General features: G+C 43.0%; 1 protein-coding gene across 2 annotated transcripts in view; it reads left to right on the top strand.

The window, feature by feature from the left end:
* chchd6a (coiled-coil-helix-coiled-coil-helix domain containing 6a) overlaps nucleotides 1-23,395 on the top strand; it is a 67,523-nt gene extending 44,128 nt beyond the window's left edge. For both annotated transcript variants that reach the window (XM_023991302.2, XM_023991301.2), the window contains one exon: nucleotides 23,007-23,395. In XM_023991302.2, coding sequence (XP_023847070.1) covers nucleotides 23,007-23,030 — 24 coding nt within the window. In that variant the 3' untranslated portion in view covers nucleotides 23,031-23,395. The remainder of the gene's footprint in view (nucleotides 1-23,006) is intronic.
* The last annotated feature ends 2,376 nt before the right edge of the window (nucleotides 23,396-25,771 follow it).

The following is a 25,771-nucleotide window of genomic DNA, read 5'->3' as shown; positions in this document are numbered from 1 at the left end:
ACCATCCGCCACCTCATCAGGAGCATGCCCAGGCGTTGTAGGGAGGTCATACAGGCACGTACCATACATACATACCATACATACCATGACCATACAGCCACACACACTACTGAGCCTCATTTTGACTTGTTTTAAGGACAGTACATCAAAGTTGGATCAGCCTGTAGTGTGGTTTTCCACTTTAATTTTGAGTGTGACTCCAAATCCAGACCTCCATGGGTTGATAAATTTGATTTCCATTGATAATTCAACTATGTAAAGAAAAAAGTATTTAATAAGAATATTTCATTCATTCAGATCTAGGATGTGTTATTTTAGTGTTCCCTTTATTTTTTTGAGCAGTGTATTTAAATCATATTGAAATGAATTTTATGTTAATTCAATTCAGTTTTTTACTTTGCTAATTGTACGCTATTGTSTGCCATTTTTGCCTTATTATWTTTCATGACGTGTAGTCTAAKAACATGTYTGCAAATGATGTMCAAAATCTTCATTTAGAGCATTATTATAGGGTAGCTATAGGGGAATGCTTATAAGCATTAGAATAAGCCGTTTCAATATTTGCAGCCATAGGTGATAATATCCCTCTAGAATCTGATCCCTCGTTAGTGTTGTGGAATAATTATAATGTTAGGGTAAGATTTTAATGGAGAAAGCTGATCTGAGAGCAACACTGCCTTTCTTTCAATCCTGTCAGTATGGACACATGCCTCAACAATGCACTTAGTGAGCGTTCTCTCTGTGTGGTGTTCTGGGAACTGCATGTTACGTCTTTGGTCGTTGTAGGAACGATGCATCGTTAAAACACCCGTAAGCTTAAGTTCCATCGCTATGGGGATGCTGGACCTTGTCTACAGGAGTGTATGCAGTAGTCAAAGTAAAGAGGATTCTAGCATCTCTGCCCCCAAGTCAAATCTGTCTCCCTTACAGTTTTTAAGCCTCCTCTTCACAAGAGTGCTACCCCTAGATACAGAGACAGTTCCTTGAAGTTTGTGTACTAGCAGCATGATATTCTACTGTAAGAGTTGAAAGTGCACTTGATAATGTATACATGCCACGTACTGCACTGCTCTGGTCTGGTCTGGCTCTACACTGAGGAAAGCTCCAGGGCGCTCCAGCTCCTTGCCTGGCAAGTACTCATAAAGCATGTGCTAATCAGCTCTGTGAACCTCCTCTCCTCCAGCCCTGTGTGTGTGCGTGCCATTCTATCGCACCAATCTGAGCAACAAGGAACTTTCTCTCTACATTAGCCCAACTAGATAGAGGTTTGAAGTCGGGGATACCTTTGAAGAGACTCTCTGTGAATCCCAAACCAGCCCCTCGTCCCTATCAACTCGCTTGGAGGGCCCTCCGTTTTCACGTGTTGCTGACAAAACTCAGAGGGGGAATTCAAGAGCGACGAGGAGATCAAATTAACCTTTCAACTTCGGGACACACTCGTGACTTTATTGATGCAGTTCATATTCCACATTTAAATAATAAAACGACCATGAAATTCTAATGAAAAAATATCCCTTATCGTTTTACAAGATATATAAACCTCTATCATCAATCAATAAAATGTATTTATGAAGCCCTTTTTACATCAGCAGATGTCACAAAGTGCTTATACAGAAAACCAGCCTAAATCCCCAAAGAGCAAGCAATGCAGATGTAGAAGCACGGTGTTTAGGAAAAACTCCCTAGAAAGGCAGTAACCTAGAGAAGAACCAGTAACAGTTGAACATTTAATTTGGGAGGTATTTCATATGTGTCAAGCCTTGAAATCAGAACAAACAAATACAGTTGGTTTATAATTAGGCATGCCTCCATTATTTTGTGTGAAATTCCGCAATCTAAAAAACAAGGTGGTTATGGGATACCACTTCACTCTGAAGCCGGCGGAGTAGCTGGCTCGGTCAAAGTGGCAATAGGAGGGTCTAATAAGCCCCTAAACCTTCCATAATTTTCACTCCCTCAGCTTTGGGACACTTGTGCATATGGCGGAGTCATTTTAAAGTATATTGAATTTACAGAGCAGTGAACATCATCATCATGGAGTGTTTTCTATCCATGTCTGAGGCCAGTTTGATGTAAACATGGTGTMGAACCAGAAGACTTTCCCGTGAAATGCTGGTATCCCTTTCATACACAGACCAAAATCCCACTAATTTACCATGGCTGCATTTTTATACCAGCTTTTCTGTCCATCTGAAAGGTGTAGGATTTTTACAGACCCTGTAACCAAAATATAGCTATCGTTTCTGCGGGACTGGTTCTCTGAATTTTTTTGTAAGTAAATTAATAATCACTTCCCTAAATAGAAATGCAAACATCCCCCATGGTTTAACAACACCCCCCCGCCACCACACCACCTCCCAATTTGCCAGTTACACACTGATATGTATAAACGGGATACCTGCAAATAGTGGTCAATAAGGTTTGTTTGAAAGGGGGTCATATCAACATATTTTTTGCAGTCTGAAATGGGTGTAGTCTAGTTACTGTATGATTTCATGAAGTTAGTGTAGGAGGAGGCTGACAGACAGACCCACTGCAGACCTCACACACTGCCTTATTAATGCTCAGCAAGAAAAGGCATCTTCAGGTGTGTGTGTTGTGTATCTCCCCTCTGTTTGGTGAAGATGGGCTTGGGTTAAGGTGATGGTTAGAGGAGGAACAGAGGCAGGCCTTATTAGAGAGGGATGCTGTAGCAGACGGAGCCAGTGAGTGGCGGTCTGGGGAGGGGAGCGCGTGAGGCTAGGAGGAGGCTGGGAGGCGCCCACCATCGTCCTGTCTCGGATAATGAGTTGAGATTGCCTGATCCGTCTCCACGCTCCGCTGGATTCTCAAGTAATTTACAGAGAGAGAGAGAGAGATGCCCTGACTTTGATGGTGATAGATGTTTGAGCTTTCCTGCTTTAGCACAAAAGAAAAAGGTTGGAGGTAGAAGAGAGAGAAAGAGACAGGAGCGATGAGAAGCGTGGTTAGGGTGCGTGTCTATGCCGGATTGAGTTGCAGTACGACCAGGTCGGTTTAGACCTCAGAAACTTTTAATGCTGTTTTCTCCCTGTGCGCTCCTTCCCTGTAGCCCAGACTTGGCATAGACCGCCAATGGAAGCTTTTGTGTTAAAGTCTGGGCATTATTCCCAAACCCCACTGTCAGACTTGGGAAGGAGTAGTGAACCTTCAACCCTCCCTTGGCCTCCACCTGTCCTGCAGCAGTTTACACTCCGCCGTGGTTGAATGTGTTGGACTGCTTCATGCAGACTTTCCCTTTACAGTAAATGCTCCAGTGTCTATTGCCCACCCCAAATGTATTAGGGACAGTTGAAGTCGGAAGTTTACATACACGTTAGCCAAATACATTTCAACTCAGTTTTCACAATTCTCCGACATTATCTAGTAAAGATTCCCTGTCTTAGGTCAGTTAGGATCAGCACTTTATTTAAGAATGTAAATGTCAGAATTATAGTAGAGAGGATATTTATTTCAGCTTTTATTCTTTCATACATTCCCAGGGGTCAGAAGTTTACAACATTAATTAGTATTGTGTAGCATGCCTTTTAAATTGTAACTTGGGTCAAATGTTTCGGGTAGCCTTCCGCAAGCTTCCCACAACAAGTTGGGTGAATGTTTGCCCATTCTCCTGACAGAGCTGGTGTAACTCAGGTCTGTGCCGACTTGCTTGCACACGCTTTTTCAGTCTGCCACAAATTTCTATAGGATTGAGGTCAGAGCTTTGCGATGGCCACTCCAATACCTTGACTTTGTTGTCCTTAAGCCATTTTGCCACAACTTTGGAAGTATGCTTGGGGTCATTGTCCATTTGGAAGACCCATTTGCGACACAAACTTTAACTTCCTGACTGATGTCTTGAGATGTTGCTTCAATATATCCACATCATTTTCATCTTGATGCCATCTATATTTGTGAAGTGCACCAGTCCCTCCCTGCAGCAAAGCACCACACAACATAATTCTGCCCCTCCGTGCTTCACGGTTGGATGGTGTTCTTCGGCTTGCAATTCTCCCCCTTTTACCTCCAAACATAACAATGGTCATTTATGGCCAAACATTATATTTTGTTTCATCACCAGAGGACATTTCTCCAAAAAGTACGATCTTTGTCCCATGTGCAGTTGCAAATCGTAGTCTGGCTTTAATTATGGCGGTTTTGGGCAGTGGCTTCTTCCTTGCTGATCGGCCTTTCAGGTTATGTCGATATAGGACTCGTTTACTGTGGATATAGATACTTTGTACCTGTTTCCTCCAGCATCTTCACAAGTCTCTCTGCTGTTGTTCTGGGATCGATTTGCACTTTTCGCACCAAAGTACGTTCATCTCTAGGAGACAAAAGGCGTCTCCTTCCTGAGCGGTATGACGGCTGCATGGTCCCATGTGTTTATACTTGCGTACTATTGTTTGTACAGATGAACGTGGTACCTCAGGCGTTTGGAAATTGTCCCAATGATGAACAGACTTTGAGGAGGTCTACAGTTTTTTTCTGAGATCTTGGCTGATTCTTTTGTTTTCCCATGATGTCAAGCGAAGAGGCACGGAGTTTGAAGGTAGCCTTGAATCTCCAGGTACACCTGCCATTGAACTCAAATTATGTCAATTAGCCTATCAGAGCTTCTAAAGCCATGACATAATTTTCTGGAATTTTCCAAGCTGTTTAAAGGCACAGTCAACTTAGTGTATGTAAACTTCTGACCCACTGGAAGTGTGATACATTGAATTATAAGTGAAATAATTTGTCTGTAAACAATTGTTGGAAAAATGACTTGTGTCATGCTCAAAGTAGATGTCCTAACCGACTTGCCAAAACTATAGTTTGTTGACAAGAAATTTGTGGAGTGGTTGAAAAACTAGTTTTAWTGACTCCAACCTAAGTGTATGTAAACTTCTGACTTTAACTGTATATTTGTGCGTCTTTTTCCAGAAGCTAATGTACCCACATGGAGTAATATTCACCACCTTTTATGTTTTATAGAACTGCAGTTATTTTGTGTACAGTGGGTCCCAAACTGGGTCGCTGGATGTCATTTAGTAATTTCATTATTATACATTACATTTCTTAAAATCGGTCACAGGAAAATGTATCATCAGTTAAATGTTTTCAATCAGAAGTTTTTATAAATCAATTCTTTACCTATTCTTTTGGTCTGGGTATGTTTTCATTGGTGGTTCACGAAGCAAAAGGTTTGGGAACCCCTGGCCTATAGGACAGTCTATATTTGTTGCTGAGATTGTGTCTGCCTTTTTCTAACGGTGTGCAGCTCAGTTCTGACCTGTCCCTGTGCTGTACTGAAGCTGCCACCTCATGTCTTAACTTACCTGAGCTCCTGATGTTGACAATTCTGCAGCCTCAGCGCTCTGATTGGCTGCCCTGCGCTGTTGTCGATGCGGCAAGTTTATTTTCATTTCAGACCCTGGGGTCACCGTCTTCTCCCCTGCCTGTCATAGGTCTCTGAGACACACAAGCTCGACTGCCAGCACTACTCTAATCCTGTCAGCCTCACAAACACACTCATTCACTTTCTCTCTCTAGTACGCACGCATCCAAACCTGCTCTTCGCCATCAGCCGTCAGCTCCACTGTCCATCAGGACACACTTTGTAGATTTACTGAGTGCATTATGTTCGATCCACTCAGTCCGTTGGCAAGGGCAGAATATTCCCAACAGCTTGGTTAACTACCCAAGCTGTTGGTCCCTTCCTGGTTTATGGAAGTAGAGAGACCACAACAGCAGGCCGGCAGGTCAACCACAAGTGGTATCTATCTGCTTTGTAGCCTTGGGCGGGCCCCAGTGATCGAGGGCTGTTAATAACATGATTAATGGGAGTGTATGCTGTATCTGAGGCTTTAATGATGTGTGAACAGATCAAGTCAAGGCAAATGAACTCCGTATTTCCTCAGGATAACGTAAGTATGGTTCTACAGTAGATCTGAAGGAGCTGATGTTTTTCAGTCAGACAACCAAAGTACAAGTGAGGAAAAACCTATTGATCTATGTTTTAGATTGAACTTATGCTGCAGGGCAGATATTACACTGTTAGCACCCTGTCAACAGAGAGATGAGAAGAAATATAGGAATTAAAACAACAGGTAAGAAACAGAGCGGGAAAGAGAATACATATATGCACTAGGTCTCTTAAGGCATGAGATGGAGGAGCTGGGAGTGAGAGAGAGGAGTGCTATTTAAGGAGGTGAAGAGAGATGGACAGCAGAGGGACGCGGAGAGGAGAGGGATGCCAGTCCAGGTCCCTCATCACTCAGTCTTAATGAAGAGCAATGTGTTCCTGGCTGCACAGGGCCTATACAGACCGCAGGCTTCTGTCCAACCAGACTGTCACACTGCAGTAATCACTGCTCCACACACAGCTGAATATGGACCAGACCAGTAGCTACACTTCTATAGCTGAATCCAGATAAGTAACTACAATTCTACAGCCAAAGCCAAATCAACTAATCATCAATACTCTTCACATACAGTATGTTATAACTTGCACATCACGTATGTCTCAACCATACACATCACGTATGTCTCAACCATACACATCACGTATGTCTCAACCATACACATCACGTATGTCTCAACTACACTCCCCCTTCATCCCCTGGAACTTTCCAGTGCTTGTCGCACTATGCCACATGGTCTCAAATTGCACTGTTCTGATTCTTTGTAGCCCACACCTTTAAAATATTTAAATAATTTGATTCATCCACTGTCGTAGTGATGGAGGATAAATTTGTCTAAATTTACACTAGTAAAACTTTTGCCAGATGCAAAACTTCAAGAGCATAAGTAGGACAACAAGACAAGTTGTACAACAAAGTTTCCCTGTCTAGTGGCACTTTACTTTCTTCACTTAGTTTTCTTCTTTGGCAATTACATAGGTTAGTGTTCCATCCATGTGTAGGGTGAAGAGGCTGTCACAGCTCTATGACCTCTTGTGATTCAGTCAGTGTCCAGTGAAGAGGGTGACAGTGGTGACAGCCAGACCATCACCCTGTGAGAGAGAGCCAGTCCAGTGTGTTAGACTGAAGAGCCCCCTCTCTGCTCTCTGTGGCCCTCAGCAGAGCCTCATTAAAGAGGCAGGAGCCAGGCTGGGGAGGGACTGGCCCTAATCACTAGTTATCTATCTGACTGCAGCCCAGAACACACAGCAACACACACAGTAGAGGCATAGTCAAGCAGGCCTGCAGTGGAGAATCATTCCAATTATTTCAATGTGAATCCCCAGCGCGGCGAGCACACTGGTGTGTGAAGTCAAACACGGCAGTCGGAGGTTGGAAACTTTGGCCTCGCTCTCTCCACTTGTGTGATATGAGAGAGAGAGAAAGAAAGAGAGAGAGAGAGAGAGAGAGAGAGAGAGAGTGAGAGAGTGTGTGTAATGCTCAACATGAGCTCCTGATATATTTCATTTTTTTTTTTTTTTTAGAATGAGATAAACACTCTAATCGAAAAAGAATTCCAGACAAGAAGTGATGAACAACAACTCTATTCATTCAGAATAGAAGTTTTGACTCTAGCTAGCTAGCTACACAACAAAGACCTAGCCAGCAGACTAACAAGCTAGCCCAAAGAAACGAGCTAGAACAAACCTAGCAAGGGGAGTTAATACAACTACATCAAACGACCAAACTGACGCTAGCTAGCAACAGCAGCAGATGAACAAATCGGTTGCCATGGCAACGGGGCAGCAGAACAGAGCAGCGGTAGTAGCAGAGCCCACAGGCACCATGTTCCCACTCCCCCTCAGCGCAGAATCCATTCTCTACCCTAAAGAGGCCAAAAATGACACAACGAGGAAAGCTTTTAAACAGAAACTACTAAAGGGGAGGCCAGAAACCCTTTTTGCAGACCTCTACAAAAACGGTGACATGAGTAATCTCATCTTCCTCACTGACCAGCCAAATGCATGGCGCTCAGCAGTSTGCTCTCACTACCCATCCATAAAGAAAGAGGGAATCTGTAATGGGTGGAAGCTGAAAATCAAAGAGACAGACGACCCTGACAGCACCATGATAACAATCAACCTCTACAAGACTGGGACTGTCATGGTGCAAGGTAACATTAGGCTGTTTGAAACAGACTTTCAGACCATTAAGGAGAGAGCGGAGAGAGAGAAGAACACCACCAGTGACATGCCCTCCCACAAGACAAACTCCACCAGCACCACCCTCACCCCTACTCTCCCCACCCAAAAAGGCACATCCAGCACCTCTCTTCCCACCATAGTGGWGGACACGCCCCAGGAGGAGAGCYACCCCCTCAGTGCAGAGCAGGCTCAGGCCCTCCTCACCACCATGGCTGCCATGAGGGATGAGTTCACCAAACTGGAGGGGGAGGTGGTCCTGCTCAGGGAGAGCGTGAGCAAACAGCAACCAGACAACCACACCTTAGAGGAGCTCCACACCTTAGAGGACAGAGCAGGACAGCAGCCTTGCAACACAGCTGAATGAGGTTCAGCAAGAGAGAGACGGACTCAAGAGAGAGCTGGCTGATCTAACAAAGGAGGTGAGAGAGCTCCAAAAAGACAGGCAGAGCAGTAATAACGATCTGACCACAATAAGCCTGGAAGCCAGGCTTCCCCAGCCCTGCCTGCTGCACCCCTCCTCCCCAACCCACAGAACAGCCTCCCACTGACAGCGGCACCGGCACAGACCAGCCACACTACAGCTCCAACACACACCAGCCCCCCCCTGCCCCCTCCGGTCCAGAAGAAACACTGGCTGACATCGTCCTGTTGATGGACTCAAATGGGAAGTTTGTTCAGGAGAATAAACTTTTCCCTAGACACAAAATGAGAAAGGTGTGGTGGCCAACAACGCAGAGTGCCATGGAGCTGCTTGAGGCCCATCTCGGGTCTCCAAGCCACATAATCATACATACCGGAAGCAATGACCTGCGTGCTCAGCAGGAGAGGGTGGCGACTTCACTACGGGGAGTGATCGAGAAGGCCTCCGCAATCTTCCCCAACTCAAGAATCGTGGTGTCAACCCTTCTACAGAGGAAGGACTTCCACCCTGCCACAATCCAAAGAATAAACGCCAGCCTATCCCGGGACTGTGCCCTGCGACCCAATGTACACCWGGCCCACCATCCCACCCTCGATCTGGACTGTCTCTATGACCATGTTCACCTGTACAGGGAGTCAGTCCCCATCCTTGCCAAGACTCTCAAGGACGTCGCTTTAAACCGCAGCCCGACCTCTCCACCCAGGAACAGCGGAGCAATCTCCACCCCGCCGAGATCACCGAGACAACACCCCGGACCAGCACCCTGGAACCCCCAGCCACGACCACAGCACCACCAACCTCAATGCCCACCACAGCCAGTACAGCACAGACCACCCCAGCCCAGCTTCAGAGCCACCCAGACGAGGCCTCCCACCCCCTGCCCCCCACCGCAGACCCACACTTGGAGGAGCCACAGCCCAGCAGGCAGAGCTACGCACAGGCTGTTAGAGGAGCAACTGACCCAGCCCCACCAACCAAATGAGTGACATTAAACAAATGCTGAGTCTACTATGCTCACATGTGATAGGCCGAGGGTCATGGTAAGATGAGCACAAGAACTCCACCATCCTCACACTACATCCACCCAAGTGGCATGACACAAATTCTATCTTAAATGATAAACAAATTACATTTGCATAATAAGAGTTTACTTTAATTGAAAAATCCTATTTTAATAGTTCTTGTTGGATTGTGAGTGTTTGTCTCATTTTGAAGGTAAAGAAAAATAAGTTATGAAATCTTTTTACGTTGCATGTTGGAATTTACAAGGATTGAAGTCCTCTGCTTTTGGGCTAAAGAGCAGAAACGCAGACTTCCTGAAAGAAATTGATGATGTTGATATTGTAGTACTACAGGAAACATGGTGCAGAGGTGATGTTTCCACTGGCTGTCCACTAGGTTATAGGGAGATAATCATACCATCCACTAAATTAAAAGGAATCAAACAGGGCAGAGACTCAGGGGGAATGCTAATATGGTATAAATCTGAACTAATTAATTCAATCAAATTGATCAAAACAGGAGAATTATTTATATGGTTAAAAATCAACAAGGAGGCTATCTTGACAGATAAAAACYTCTTCCTCTGTGCCACATACATTCCCCCCTCAGAGTCACCCTACTTCAATGAATAGAGTTTCTCCATTCTAAAGGGGGAAATTAGTCACTTTCAGGCCCAAGGCAACGTACTGGTCTGTGGAGACCTGAATGCTAGAACAGCAGAAGAACAAGACACTATTAACAGTCATGGGGATAAACACCTACCTGGAAGCAACAACCTTTCCCTCCTCACATATCCCCACAGAAACAACTATGACAAAGTGAAAACAAAAACGGAGTACAGCTCGTGAAGCTCTGTCGAACACTGGGTCTGTACATAGTCAATGGTAGGCTGAGAGGGGACTCTTTTGGTAGGTACACCTACAGCTCATCCCTTGGCAGCAGCACTGTAGACTACTTCCTTACCGACCTAAACCCAGAGTCTCTCAGAGCCTTCACAGTCAGCCCACTAACACCTCTCTCAGACCACAGTAAAATCACAGTGTATCTGAGAAGAGCAAAACCCAACCATGAAGCATCACGGCCCAATAAATTACATGGTACTAAACAGGCCTATAGATGGAGTGCAAACAGTACAGACATCTACCAAAAAGCAATTAGTAGKCAAAAWATACAATCTCTCCTGGACAACATTTTAGCCTTAACATTCTCCTTCAGCAATGAAGGTGTAAATTTGGCTGTTTGGAACATAAACTTTATATTTGACAAATTAGCCTCCTTGGCTAATTTAAAGAAGCATAAGAGCAAACCAGAAATAACAGATAATGAAAAATGGTTTGATAATGATTGCCAAAAATCAAAGTTCCATGAGAAATATATCTAATCAAAAACACAGAGAACCAGACAACAAAAAATTACGCCTTCATATGGAAACACTGAAGCAATACAAACACCACCCTAAGAACTAAAAAGGAACAGCACATTAGAAATCAGCTGGATGTAATTGAAGAATCCATAGAAATCAAACCACTTCTGGGAGAATTGGAATAAATTAAACAAACCTCATCATGAGGAATTGGCTATCAAAATGGGATATGTGGAAGAAATCACTTTGCAAACCTCTACAGCAATATAACAAAAAGCCCAGAACAAAAAGATATACAAGAAACATTACACATCCTTGAATCAGCAGTCAAAGACTATCAGAATCCTGTGGATACCCCAATACAGAAGAATAATTATTGGAAAAAACTAGCACTCTCCAACCCAAAAAGGCCCGTGGTGCTGATGGTATTTACAATGAAATGATCAAATATACAGACCACAAATTCAAAATTGCTACACTCAAACTCTTCAACATTATCCTCACTGCAGGTATTTTCCCCGATATTTGGAATCAGGGATTGATCACACCCAATCTATAAAAATGGAGACAAATTTGACCCAAATAATTACAGAAGAATTTGCATTAACAGCAACTTGGGGAAAATTTCTCGCAGTATTATAAATAGCAGACTACATCATTCCTTGACGAACACCCAACGTCCTGAGCAGAAGCCAGATTGGATTTCTAAAAAAATGAATCGTACAACAGACCACATTTACACCCTCCACACTCTAATTATAAACAAGTAAAACCAAAACAAAGCGAAAAATCTACTCGTGTTTTGTAGATTTCAAGAAAGCATTTGTTTCAATTTGGCACAAAAGGTCTTTTTTATTATAAACGAATAGAAAGTGTATTGGAGGAAAACATGATTATTAAATCAATGTACAGTTAAAAACAAATGTGCGGTTAAAATTGGCAACAAGCAAACAGACTCTTCTCTCAGGGACGGGGAGTGAAACAGGGCTGTCCAATAAGTCCAACACTATTAAAACATCTACATTAATGAATTGGCAAAAGCATTCGAAGAATCGGCAGCACCTGGGATCACCCTACACAACACTGAAATCATGTGTCTGCTGTACGCAGATGACCTGGTGCACAGGTTCTGTCAGACCTGGGCTCTGACCATTAACCTAAAAAAAACAAATATAATGATATTCCAAAAAAGGTCCGGAATAAGGATGACAAATATAAATTCTATTTGGACACAGTTCTATTAGAACACAACCAAAAAACTACACATATCTAGGACTAAATATCAGCAACACAGGTTGCTTTCACATGGCTGTGAATGAGCTGAGAGACAAAGCAAGAAAGAACATTCTATGCCATTAAAAGAACATCAAAATCAAAATTCCAATTAGAATCTGGCAACAAAAAAAAATCAATCCGTTATAGAACCAATTCAAATCAAATTTATTTACATAGCCCTTCTTACATCAGCTGATATCTCCAAATCTCCTGTACAAGAAACCAGCCTAAAACCCCAAACAGCAAGCAATGCAGGTGTAGAATTGCTCTATATGGCAGTGAAGTATGGGGTCCAATCTCTAAAAATGAATTTACCAAATGGACAAACATCCAATCGAAGAAAAATGAAATTGCGAAGTTTTGCAAAGACGTGGATTGCAAGTGCAAAGAAAAACTCCAAATAACGCATGTAGAGCAGAATTGGGCCAATACCCCCCCTCATTCGAATAGAAAAAAGAGCCATCAAATTTTACAACCATCTAAAAACAATGACCCCAAACATCCACATACAGCTCTACAATGTCAAGAGATGAAACAAGAGAAGAGTCCCCTCAGCCAGCTGGTTCTGAGGCTCAGTTCACCAACCCAAACCAACCCAGCAGGACAGCACTCAGAAAATCTGGCCAACCAAATCATCACAAAACAAAAATAAAAATATATCACCTTATTGGAAAAGACACCACAAAAAGTAAACTTCCATGCTATTTGGCTCTAAACAGATAGTACATGGTGGCAGGACTATCTGACCACTGTGACTGATAGAAAACTGAGGAAAACATTGACTAGTACAGACTCAGTGAGCACAGTCTGGCTATAGAGACTGGCTCTCACAGACAAACCTGGCTGCCCAGAGAGGACAGGCTGTGCTCACTCTGCTCCAGGGAGAGGTTTAGAGAGAACAGAGGCGGTGCAGTGGTCCGTGGAGTTAGCACGTGTGAGCAATAGTAGCGTGCGAAGCGCTGAAGTATGGAGAGTGATTTATTTCCCAAAATTATAATTCAATACAAAGAATTTGAAACTATAAAAGATGAAGAAAAAATCTAATATTTATTGTGTGAAAAGCAATAATGTGCAGTTTTGGCAGCCAAATATGTATCCTCCTGCCACAACCGGCAAAGTAATGTCGATAATATTTCCCGTTTTGTTTTTCAAACCATGTCATGTGTCTTCTCAGTCATGTTGACACTGGTCTACTACCATTGCTTTAATGTATTGTTGTTCTCATTAATATTATTGTTGTTGTTAATGGTAATCCCATGTCCACTACTACTATTATTGCGGTTGGTCCCACCATTTATTTATATATAAATATATTTTGTTTCTATATTTCTATATATATATATATATATATTATACAGAGAGAGAGAGAGAATAAATAAGGGGCTGTAATTGTGTTTTTCTGTTTGTGTTTGACCTCCCTGTATATCTCTTTTATGTTTCTTCCTCGTTCTTTCTTTCACACTCCTTCAGTGGATTCACTGGTTTAATGTTCTTATTGTCTGAGGCGTCGTCATAAAAAGCCTTTCCCTCCTTTCAGACATGAATTGATCCAGGCTCGGAGAAGCAGCCAATCAGATCCAAGACCATTATCTCTCTGGCGTCACCTTGCTATTTGGCACATTGTTTTCAGACAACACAACATGCAATAACGGCACACTTGACTAGTGAATAGCACGGCACATCGGAGGGAAATTTGTTTCCAATTTAGTCCCAACAATTGTAAAGGTTTATGTAATGTGTGTTTTATAATGATAGTTTGGTTTCAGGGCCTAAGTGTTGTTCAAGGAAAGGGTATACTGGAACATCTCTGTTATAATGGTATTCTAGAGCAAGGCAAGTCACAATCATGTTTTTCTTCCACTGACAAAAACAGTGAGGTAAATGTACAAGTGGATTGATTTGTTTTCTCCATCACAATACAAGACGTTGTGCGCATCTCTGCCTGTTTGGAGTAAAAACGATCAATGTATCTCTGTCACTAAGGTCTTCCAACTTAAAACCCGGCCTCTTCATTTGGTTCATAACCTGTGTCGTGTCTTTGGCCTCATTAAAAGTGAAGACTGTTATTTTATCAAATCAATTCTCTGTAAATATTATTACGTGATTAAACTAATCATGTAAATTTAATTAACTAGAAAGTCGGGTTACCACGGAAAATCTTCAGATTACAAAGTTATAATTTTCCAAATATAACTTTTCAGATATTTTAATATCTGATCAATTAGTCTTCTATTAATGAATTATTCTTTATCTCGTCAGTCTCATTTCAAACATCGTAAATTGTTGGTTATCTGCACGAACCCAGCCTAAACTATGAATCATCTATACACCAATTGGCTTAATCATTTATTTACTAACTAACTAAATAATCACAGAAATGCATAACAAATTAACAGTAGATATTGGTTACTAACAATGATAGGGAAGATCCCCTTGTGGGCTAAACCGATATGACGGCTTGGTGGACAAAGGGAAGGGGGTATGAACTGAGAGCTGGAAAGACAAAATGGATCACTACACACAGTGGATAATTATATTTGTTGAAATGCTAATCCTTTGCACATGAACGCTCGCGCATTCGGGAATAATTGCAATCAATATATTTATGCCATTATGTAGTTGTCTTTTCTGTTGGAATCATCGGTCAGTTCATCAGAGAGTCTCTGGCTACTCATGGTGGCGTCTCCTGATACTGTCTGTTGTATGGATACGTCAGGCGTCCATGGTTCTTAGAGTAGATGTTTCGGCGGTTGTCGGTATTCACATCCCAGGTTTACATKATTTCTAGCTGCAGACTAGTAATTAGTATCTAAGATTTGTTCTTATTCTGTAGGGATCGATAGTCTCAGAGTTTAACCATTTCCAGCCGTGTAGCCAATGCTCCACGTAGTATATTGTTTTCTAGTTTTGGTGCTCAAACCTGTACCACCTCAGCTTACACCGAGGTATGCGTGGTCTGAGAGGTTCATCTCACTCTGGAGATTCGTCCACGTCGATCAGTGTTCTCGCACTAGATTTGCTACCTTTCCAGCTGCAGTCTGTTAGGCTGTCATCTAGGACTCACTTCTTCTTGGGTGATCAATAGTTCAGTGTTCATACCATTTTTCACGTGTAGCACAAGCTGTCGCGTTTCCTGGCCTGTAGGGTTGAAATTAGAATGAGCCCTTTTTAAAAGTGAGGACAAGTCCTCCCATATTTGGAATTTAGGTGACTTTGGGTCACGGGGGCTTTTATAGAAATTTWGAAAAGGGGTTGGTTCATAATTTACAACCAATGCCTATTCACTTGGGGCGTGGCTCCTGACAGTTAAACTTTACAATGAAGGCAAATTCTCTCATTTTAGAAGGTTAACATCACAGTACATAATTTCACAAGTAGTTTCATCTTTACTCATTCATGTTATACAATAATTAGATGCAAGCCACATAAATGAGGAACCTGTATAAACAGAATTAGGGTAATGAGGCTGTATTGTCTTTCATGAGGTCACAAACATGAAACAAAACGGACTGGGTCGTAGCTGGCTTCTCCACCGACCGTTTACACATTCTCCAAAATATGGATATTGTTAAATTCTCAAATTCTGGAATGTAGTAGAATTTGGCGGGAGTTCCTTTGTTCTACTTTGAAACACTCTCCCTCGATACTGCATGGCCAGGGAGAGTCTCTTTACGGAATTTATGATGTGGGGGTTAAGTTATAAAACTGTCCCCCCTCCTAACAGGAGAGGGGGGTTGTTCACATCTCTGCTAGCCAACTCACTGAACGGGCTAGCGTCATGACACCTGCCTCCATCACAATCACAATGTTAACCTCTTCACCCAGCCACTGATGTAAAGTGTCTCCCCTGCCGTTCATGAACGAGTCTGTCTTTTGTATTTCTGTACTGTAATTTGCTGGGCCTGTTAGGCTGTGCAGTGCACTACAGTAGCACTACTATAATGGGAATTATAAGCACTCATTTTTGCACTCTGTTTTGTCGCTATGGATTATTCAAAATGTTCTGCTTGGCGTTGTGAGATTACATTTACTGGTGACAGAGAGGGTGTGTTCTCTGTTTCTTTATCTCCCTGTCTTATTTCAGTCTCCTTCTTTCTCATTTCTCACTCTGTTTCTTTCGCTTTCTCAGCCCACATTAATTTATTCAGCTTCACCTCACCTGCCCATTAGCTGCTAAGCCCCTTGTTAGGACCAGAGAAAGCCCCACGTCTCACATACTGTATGGTCTTCCCAACCTCTAGTACTGTCAAGCTGGCACCCGCAGCGCATTTGGAAAGTATTCAGACCCCTTCCCTTTTTCCACATTTTGTTACATTACAGCCTTATTCTAAAATGGATTAAATAAATAAAAAATCCTCATCAATCTTTATTTTATTTAACTTTTATTTAACTAGGCAAGTCAGTTAAGAACAAATTCTTATTTACAATGACGGCCTACTGGGGACAGTGGGTTAACTGCCTTGTTCAGGGGAAGAATGACAGATTTGACCTTGTCAGCTTGGATATTCGATCCAGCAACCTTTCGGTTACTGGCCCAACGCTCTAACCACTACCTAGTGGTTATAACCCATAATGACAAAGTGAAAACAAGTTTTTAGAAATTTATTAAAAATAAAAGACGGAAATACCTTATTTACATAAGTATTCAGACCCTTTGCTATGAGATTCGAAATTGAGCTTATCCTGTTTGCATTGATCATCTTTGAGATGTTTCAAGAACTTGATTGGAGTCCACCTGTGGTAAATTCAATTGATTGGACATGATTTGGAAAGGCACACACCTGTCTATATAAGGTCCCAGTTGACAGTGCATGACAGTTGACAGTGCATGTCAGAGCAAAAACCAAGCCATGACGTTGAAGGAATTATCCGTAGAGCTCCAAGACAGGATTGTGTCGAGGCACAGATCTGGGGAAGGGTACCAAAAAATGTCTGCAGCAGTGAAGGTACCCAAGAACACAGGGGCCTCCATCATTCTTAAATGGAAGAAGTTTGGAACCACCAAGACTCTTCCTGAAGCTGGCCGCCCGGCCAAACTGAGCAATTGGGGGAGAAGGGCCTTGGTCATGGTGGTGACAAGAACCTTATGGTCACTCTGACAGAGCTCCAGAATTCCTCTGTGGAGATGGGAGAACCTTCCAGAATGACAACCATCTCTGCAGCACTCAACCAATCAGGCCTTTATGGTAGATTGACTAGACGGAAGCCACTCCTCAGGTAAAGGCACATGACAGCCCGCTTGGAGTTGGCACCAAAAGGCACCTAAAGGACTCTCAGACCATGAGAAACAAGATTCTCTGGTCTGATGAAACCAAGATTGAACTCTTTGGCCTGAATGCCAAGTGTCACGTCTGGAGGAAACCTGGCACCATCGCTACGGTGAAGTGTTGTTGTGGCAGCATCATGCTGTGGGGATGTTTTTCAGCGGCACGGACTGGGAGACTAGTCAGGATCAAGGGAAAGATTAACAGAGCAAAGTATAGCGAGATCTTTGATGAAATCCTGCTCCAGAGCGCTCAGAACCTCAGACTGGGGTGAAGCGTCACCTTCCAACAGAACAARGACCCTAAGCACACAGCCAAGATGACACAGGAGTGGCTTCGGGGCAAGTCTCTGAATGTCCTTGAGTTGCGCAGCCAGAGCCAAGACTTTAACCCGATCGAACATCTCTGGAGAGACCTGAAAATAGTTGTGCCGCAACGATCCCCATCCAACCTGACAGAGCCTAAGAGGTTCTGCCGAGAAGAATYGGAGAAACTCCCCAAAAACAGGTGTGCCAAGRTTGTAGCGTCGTACCCAGGAAGACTCAAGGCTGTAATCGCTGCCAATGGTGCTTCAACAAACTATTTTTACTTTATTTATTTTMAACCTTTATTTAACTAGGCAAGTCAGTTAAGAACAAATTCTTATTTACAATGACAGCRTTCCGGGGAACAGTGGGTTAACTGCCTTGTTCAGGGGCACTTTGTTATTGTGTGTAGATTAATGTGGAACAAAAACAATTTAATACATTTTAGAATAAGGCTGTAACGTAACAAAATATGGAAAATGTCAAGGTTCTGAATACTTTCCGAATGCCTTCCAGAATACATTGACGATTGATAAAGCTATATCTCACCTCTTGAGTAGTTTCTACCACGGTACGGCAAAGTGGTCTAGCATTAACAGTGATGTGTTAAACATTGTCTTGCTCTACCCCTTCCCCTCTCTCTCTCTCTCTCTTTCCCTTTTCTATCCTCCATCTCTTTTGTTGTTTCACTGAGTGCTATCGAACAGCACATCAAGATGAATCCAAAGCCACCATTTTGGGCTTTCATTAGCGCTGTGGCCCAGGCGGCACCGTCAACACAAAGCTTTCAAACGTCCATCAGTGAAGGGATGGACACAATGGGCTCCAGGGGTTGTGGCTGACCTTTCCACAGAACCTCTCCTCTTGCGCCACCAGCCTCTCTCTTTCTCTGTCTGTCTCTCTCTCTCTGTCGCTCTGTGTGATAGATCAGATCATAACACAGGTCCAGGGTCCACGTATGTTGGAGTTGAAAGCCACCTCAAATGCTGAACAATCGTCACACTTTGGCTTTTCTGTAGCGCATTTCACAGAACGCCTGTGCCTGGGGCTGGGCCCTGTTTTATCCCCGTGGGTGAAAGGCTGTGTAAGGCCCCCAGCTGAGATAAATGTACAGCCTGCCTGGCCGTCTGGGGGGGGGGGACAAAGAGTTCAATTTCTCCACTTTTCTAAAATGTTTTAATAAAATAAACGTGTTGGTTGTTTTTTGTGGCATCCTGACTTTCCCACTCAAGGCTGGGTTGATGTGCTCACTTTCATGTGCAACTTCAAAGCAATTGATCCCTCTCCTCGTCAATACAATCATCAGAAATWATACATGGAAAATAGTAAATAATACATCAGGGGCTAGGAGCAGCTATCTCTCCACACAGGAAAGCTCTTAGTGGAAAAACAGGCACTTGCATCACATCTCTGGGAAAAAATGTCCTTGCCTGCCTGTCTCTGTGGCGGAGTGGAGGTTATCGCCCAGGAATTCCAATTGCCTGCCAGTCATCAGATAAGATGAATTTCCAATTGAGCTAAGCCTTGGCCATGGAGAAAGGACGAGTGCTCGGTTCTTTTCCTTTATGCCCCAAAACTATCTGAGCAGAGAATAAATGCCATTGCCACTGCCATGGAGGAATCAGGCTYGTATAACTTGCCTCTCAGATGGAATGTTGTCACCAGATGGTTGAGATGTGTTCCTGGTGGTAAAAATGGACTGCTTTCTAAACTGAATGAGTATCGGTGACATACAGCATAAATTCACTTTCCACAAATTAAGTATGGAAGTTACAAAATAATTATTTATTTTTAATTGATAAAGATGAAAGAAAAGAAGAGTCTAATCATCAATAATGTACAGACACTCCTTTTCATTCTCTACCTTCAGCTGGTTAGATGGCTCTGTCTGGACACGCGGGTTAGCCTTTTTTGGCATGAATCTTGTTCTGGAGGCAGCTCTGCAGAGTGGTCACTAGCTGGCACAGCCACAAAGTCKTACAATCTTATTTTAAACCTAACTTTAACCCTAACCACACTGCTAACCTTAATGCCTAACCCTAACCATAAATTAAGACCAAAAAACACATTTTTGTTTTCATAAACRTTTGCAATATAGACAATTTTGACTTTGTAGCTGGCCTATCCAAGGGGAAATCGCTCAGTTCTGCCTCTCGGACACAGAACAGCATCAGACCGATTTGACATCACTCCCAGACACAGTCAGAGAGGTCATAGTTCGCATATACAGTGGCAAGAAAAAGTATGTGAACCCTTTCGAATTATCTCGATTTCTGCATAAATTGGTCATCAAATTTGATCCAATCTTCATCTGAGTCATAACAATAGACAAACATAGTGTGCTTAAACTAATAACACACAAATTATTGTATTCTTCTTGTAGGTTGGAAAACATATGTGAACCCCTAGGCTAATGACTTCTCCAAAAGCTAATTGGAGTCATGAGTCCGCTAACCTGGAGTCCAATCAATGAGACGAGATTGGAGATGTTGGTTAGAGCTGCCTTGSCCTGTAAAAAACACTCACAAAATTTGAGTTTGCTATTCACAAGAAGCATTGCCTGATATGAACCATGCCTCGAACAAAAGAGATCTCAGAAGACCTAAGATTAAGAATTGTTGACTGTTGTTGATTAACAAATTGTCTATAAATGGAGAAAAGTCAGCACTGMTGCTACTCTCCCTAGGAATGTCCGTCCTGCGAAGATGACTGCAAGATCACAGTGCAGAATGCTCAATGAGGTTAAGAAGAATCCTAGAGTGTCAGCTAAAGACTTCCAGAAATCTCTGGAACATGCTAACATCTCTATTGACGAATCTACGATACATAAAACACTAAACAAGAATGGTGTTTATGGGAGGACACCACGGAAGAAGCCACTGCTGTCCAAAAAAAAACATTGCTGTAGGTCTGAAGTTTGCAAAAGTGTACCTGGATGTTCCACAGCGCAAKTGGCAAAATATTCTGTGGACAGATGAAACTACAGTAGAGTTGTTTGGAAGGAACACACAACACTGTGTGGAGAAAAAAAAGGCACAGCACACCAACATCAAAACCTCATCCCAACTGTAAATTATGGTGTAGGGAGCATCATGGTTTGGGGCTGCTTTGCTGCCTCGGGGCCTGGACAGCTTGCTATCATCGACGGAAAAATGAATTCCCAAGTTTATCAAGACATTTTGCAGGAGAATGTAAGACTATCTGTCCGCCTATTTAAGCTCAACAACAGAATGGCCTCAACAGAAGAAAATATGCCTTCTGGTGTGGTCCAGTCAGAGTCCTGACCTCAACCCGATTTGAGATGCTGTAGCATGACCTCAAGAGAGCCATTCACACCAGACATCCCAAGAATATTGCTGAACTGAAACAGTTTTGTAAAGAGGAATGGTCCAAAATTCCTCCTGACCATTGTGCAGGTCTGTTCTGTAACTACAGAAAACGTTTGATTGAGGTTATTGCTGCCAAAGGAGGGTCAACCAGTTATTAAATCCAAGGGTTCACATACTTTTTTTTGCACTGTGAATGTTTACACGGTGTTCAATAAAGACATGAAAACGTATAATTGTTTGTGTGTTATTAGTTTAAGCAGACTGTGTTTGTCTCTTGTTGTGACRTKGATGAAGATCAGATCAAATTTTATGACCAGTTTATGCAGAGAAATACAGGAATCTCCAAAGGGTTCACATACTTTTTCTTGCCACTGTATGTTCTCTTCTGGGTTGACCTCTCATCACTGTGGTGATTATTTAGAAGTCAGCGGTCAACATGCTGTTGTCTGACCCCAGTGGTCAGAGCTTCCTGCTGAGGAAAACCTCTTAGCTAATCAAGACTGACCCTACTAAAGCTCAAACACTACTCTAGCTCCCACGAGAGCTATAGGGGAACCTATTACATTTTTAAAGGTGTGTGTGTGTCTGTCTGTAAGTGTGTTTAACGGTATTGTGTTGACTCTGACTGGAGTTAGAGTTAGTCAATAGATATCCCCCCCAGATAAAGTGAAACAAGTGCGCACTTGCAGAGCAGGTATTCACACTGTGGGAACTTAATTGGCAAGCTCTGCAAGTCTCTCCCTAACACACACACACACACACATACTTTCCCTGCAGGTGGAGGCGTTGGTTTGTGGCGAGCAGCCACGTCCCTCACACTGCTCTGATGGGATGTGTTGTGGTCTTGGTCGTGACGTAAGGCGTATTGATTCTGCTGCTCTCTGATTGGCTGTGTGTCTCGGCAGGCTTCTCAGTGTGTACTAACCTCATGCTGCAGGTCAATATCCCATTTTGCATCCTGTCTGGATCCTGCCTGGCCTGCCAAGGTTCCGAACGTTGTTCCAGATGAACCACTGTAACATGCCGTTATTCCTGCCCCCTCTGCAGCAGCACTTTGCTCTCCATGCTTGGCCCTGTCGTTCTGTTGAGTGTCTGGATGCTTTCAGAGCTCTGGCCAAATTAATACATGAGGATGCAGGAAGTGCTCTATGAATCACCTGGAACCAATTTGTGCACCAAATCTAGTTATGATGCTGTCAGAGCCTACAGTACCCACTGGGCACAGACTTCTGTTCAACGTTTAGGTTTGATTTACATTTGGTTGAGGTGTCAACGAATGTCAATTCAATGTGAAATCAACCAAAATGTCACCATGTCATTGGATTCACATAGATTTATTTTTTAAATGGTTTGGAAACAACATTGATTTCATTTAACCCGTTTTTGCCCAGTGGGTACATTCTAGAAACCGTTTTAAAGACTAAGGCCATCACTGACAAGCTAATGATTTCTTTCCAATTTCTTTCCATCATCTTTGCTTCTTTCTCTGAATGAATGGACAAACTGTGGCTGTACAGTATGCTTCTTTGTTGTTGTCAGAGATGAAGAGGTCTTCTCCAACAGTAATCTATGAGTACTCTCTATGAAAGTGCCTGTGGTTCCGCCCCACCGAGAGAATCACTACAATTACCTGACCTGACCATAGACATTATTCGGGCTGACTTTTGGTGGGTGCTGATTAGAAGAGAGACTCCTTTCCCTAGTCACACATACTATTCACACCCCTGACCTAAGCGTCACAGCACTAAGGTCAGGGGGCGGGGCAGACGGTATTATCTAATGGACAGGTCTGACAGAGGAGTGGAAATCATGGTGCTRGCCTTACAAGACCGAAGGGGGTCAGGGGCTTGGTAGACATTTTGTTAACAATTGAGCTGAAGTGAGTTTGAAGACGTGTGTGGTTGGGCTGTGTATTGATCTGCAGTATTGGTGATTTGACATGGTCCTCTCCTTGTTTTCAGAACCTGCTGGTAAACCGTGGATGAAGAGCAGTGGAAAAGGCTGAATGAAACTAATGTCCAGGAACAGTTTTACTGCAGCACATGACTGGCACTTCCAAATGTCTCGCTGATTCATATTTAGGGGCAAAGAGCTGCTTTGGTGTTAGCATAATGCCTTTTATACATTGTTTTTATCATTTTATCTTAATTTTGAAGTTGCACTACGTAGACGCTCCTGTACATTTTTACAGGGTAAAATAGATATTTGAAAGAGGACTGACTGAAGATGGTTTTAAGTTGTATTCTGTTTTGTATTTTTTAACAATATACTCAGGACTTCCTGACCATTTATCAGGTTTCTATCATATCCATTCCATTATTTCATCAATTAAACCGTATCCCTATGCTGATGTCTGTCTGGTTCTTGGTTTGGCTATAGCTATGCCTGTATAGTACTTGTAAGTGGCTATATTGAACCACTTTCTTCTGTTTCTTTGTAAAACTGAGAACGCACATAGAAAGCAACACATTTCTTCTTGGTCATTCATTCTCTTTTCTCTTGACATTTATTCTCGTTCTGTTTCTTGGTGTTTATTCTCGTTCTCTTGGCATTTATTCTTGTTCTCTTTTTTAATATTTATTCTCGTTCTGTTTCTTGACATTTATTCTGTTTCTTGGAGTTTTATTCATAGAGAAAATATGTCATCCTGTGATAGATGTGTTTCTGGGGTTGCCATGGCAACAGGAGAGTGAGGGTGGGTAGTAGATGATAACCCTGGTTGTCTGTTGGAAAGACCAGCTCATACAGGTGTTTGAGCTGCCTGGGAGCATGTTATCCAGCCCACCGGAGACGCTCTCCTCTCTATTCAAAGGCGAAAACATCAAGGCAGTTTAATTTTGGTATGACAGAGATGAGATGTGGTCAAGAAGAAGTGGTGTTACACCTCACCAGTGGTTTAAACAACTGGAAAGTGCCTCAACCACAGAAGCACCCATCCCCATTTGGCTGTCATCACAAAGATCAAGTGGTGTTTCCTATTGGCCCAATTCATTAAAGCACTGCTAACAGTCATACTTCTGAGGGGAATACTGTCTGTACTCCTAGGAGAGGAGGCTGTGGCTGTGATTGATCTCAGAGCAGGGGGGGGTTTCACGTCAAGCCGTGGTGAAACAGAATTTGTAGCCTGACATGCAGGGGTGGATGGGTGTATAACAGACGCAGAACAGGACGACGGAGCCTCAATCTTTCTGCCATGCGTCTCTTATGAGGAACGCTGCCTTTCATAAGGTTCTCAATCAGAGTGCTGTGAGGAGTGACAGGGTAAAGCGACCTCACACACAACCCTGTAGAGGAAATGGAGAGAGAGGATCTAAGGCCATCATAATAACCTTGTGACAACAGTAGTACTATTGTCTTGGACACCCCCACATGTGCCTCTGACATTTTGAGGATGATAACCCTTTGGGCAAAAAATGTGGGAGGTGGTGGGCTGTGTTATTAGAGGAGCACTGGCTTATCCAGTCATATCACTGGGGCTGCTGGGAGGAGGAGTCCACGGAGGCTAGGCACACCCAGCTGACATTTATCCTGAAATACCAGGCTACACAGACCACCACCCCCCCCCCGTTCACTTATTAGCTCTTCTTCTGCTTGCTCTGTGTGTCAAGAGGAGAATAATTACAGCAGTGTGTAGGTTCGGACGGTCAGATATCTGCTTTATTGCTTTTTGCATTCTGCTGGAGTCATCGCATGTCAAGTGGTGTAAGTAAGGAACACCATCCTTCATTTTTTTAAATGTATTTATTTCACCTTTATTTAACCAGGTAGGGTAGTTGAGAACAAGTTCTCATTTACAACTGCGACCTGGCCAAGATAAAGCAAAGCAGTGTGACACAAACAACACAGAGTTACACATGGAATAAACAAACATACAGTCAATAACACAATAGAGAAAGTCTATATACAGCATGTGCAAATGATGTTGGATAAGGGGGGTGAGGCAATAAATAGGCCATAGTGGCGAAATTATTACAGTATGGCAAATTAAACACTGGGGTGATAGATGTGCAGAAGATGAGTGTGCAAGTAGCGGTACTGGGGTGCAAAGGAGCAAAAAAAATAACAATATGGTGATGAGGTAGTTGGATGGGCTATTTACAGATGGGCTATTTACAGATGGGCTATGTACAGGTGCAGTGATCTGTGAGCTGCTCTGACAGCTGGTGCTTAAAGCTAGTGAGGGAGATATGAGTCTCCAGCTTCAGTGATTTTTGCAGTTCGTTCCAGTCATTGGCAGCAGAGAACTGGAAGGAAAGGCGGCCGAAGGAGGAATTGTTTTTGGGGATGACCAGTGAAATATACCTGCTGGAGCACGTGCTGCGGGTGGGTGCTGCTATGGTGACCAGTGAGCTGAGATAAGGTGGGGCATTACCTAGCAACGATATGAAGCGAGGGCCAGCCAACAAGAGCATACAGATCACAGTGGTGGGTAGTTTATGGGGCTTTGGTGACAAAACGGATGGCACTGTGATAGACTGCATCCAATTTGCTGAGTAGAGTGTTGGAGGCTATTTTGTAAATGACATCGCCGAAGTCAAGGATCGGTAGGATAGTCAGTTTTACAAGGGTATGTTTAGCAGCATGAGTGAATGATGCTTTGTTGCGATATAGGAAGCGGATTCTAGATTTCATTTTGGATTGGAGATGCTTAATGTGAGTCTGGAAGGAGAGTTTACAGTCTAACCAGACACCTAGGTATTTGTAGTTGTCCACGTATTCTAAGTCA

Source organism: Salvelinus sp. IW2-2015, linkage group LG7 (assembly GCF_002910315.2).
Source record: "Salvelinus sp. IW2-2015 linkage group LG7, ASM291031v2, whole genome shotgun sequence".
In the NCBI taxonomy this organism is placed as follows: Eukaryota; Metazoa; Chordata; class Actinopteri; order Salmoniformes; family Salmonidae; genus Salvelinus; species Salvelinus sp. IW2-2015.
The sequence above is the reverse complement of the archived record's forward strand: the minus strand, read 5'-3'. Positions and strand labels throughout refer to the sequence as shown.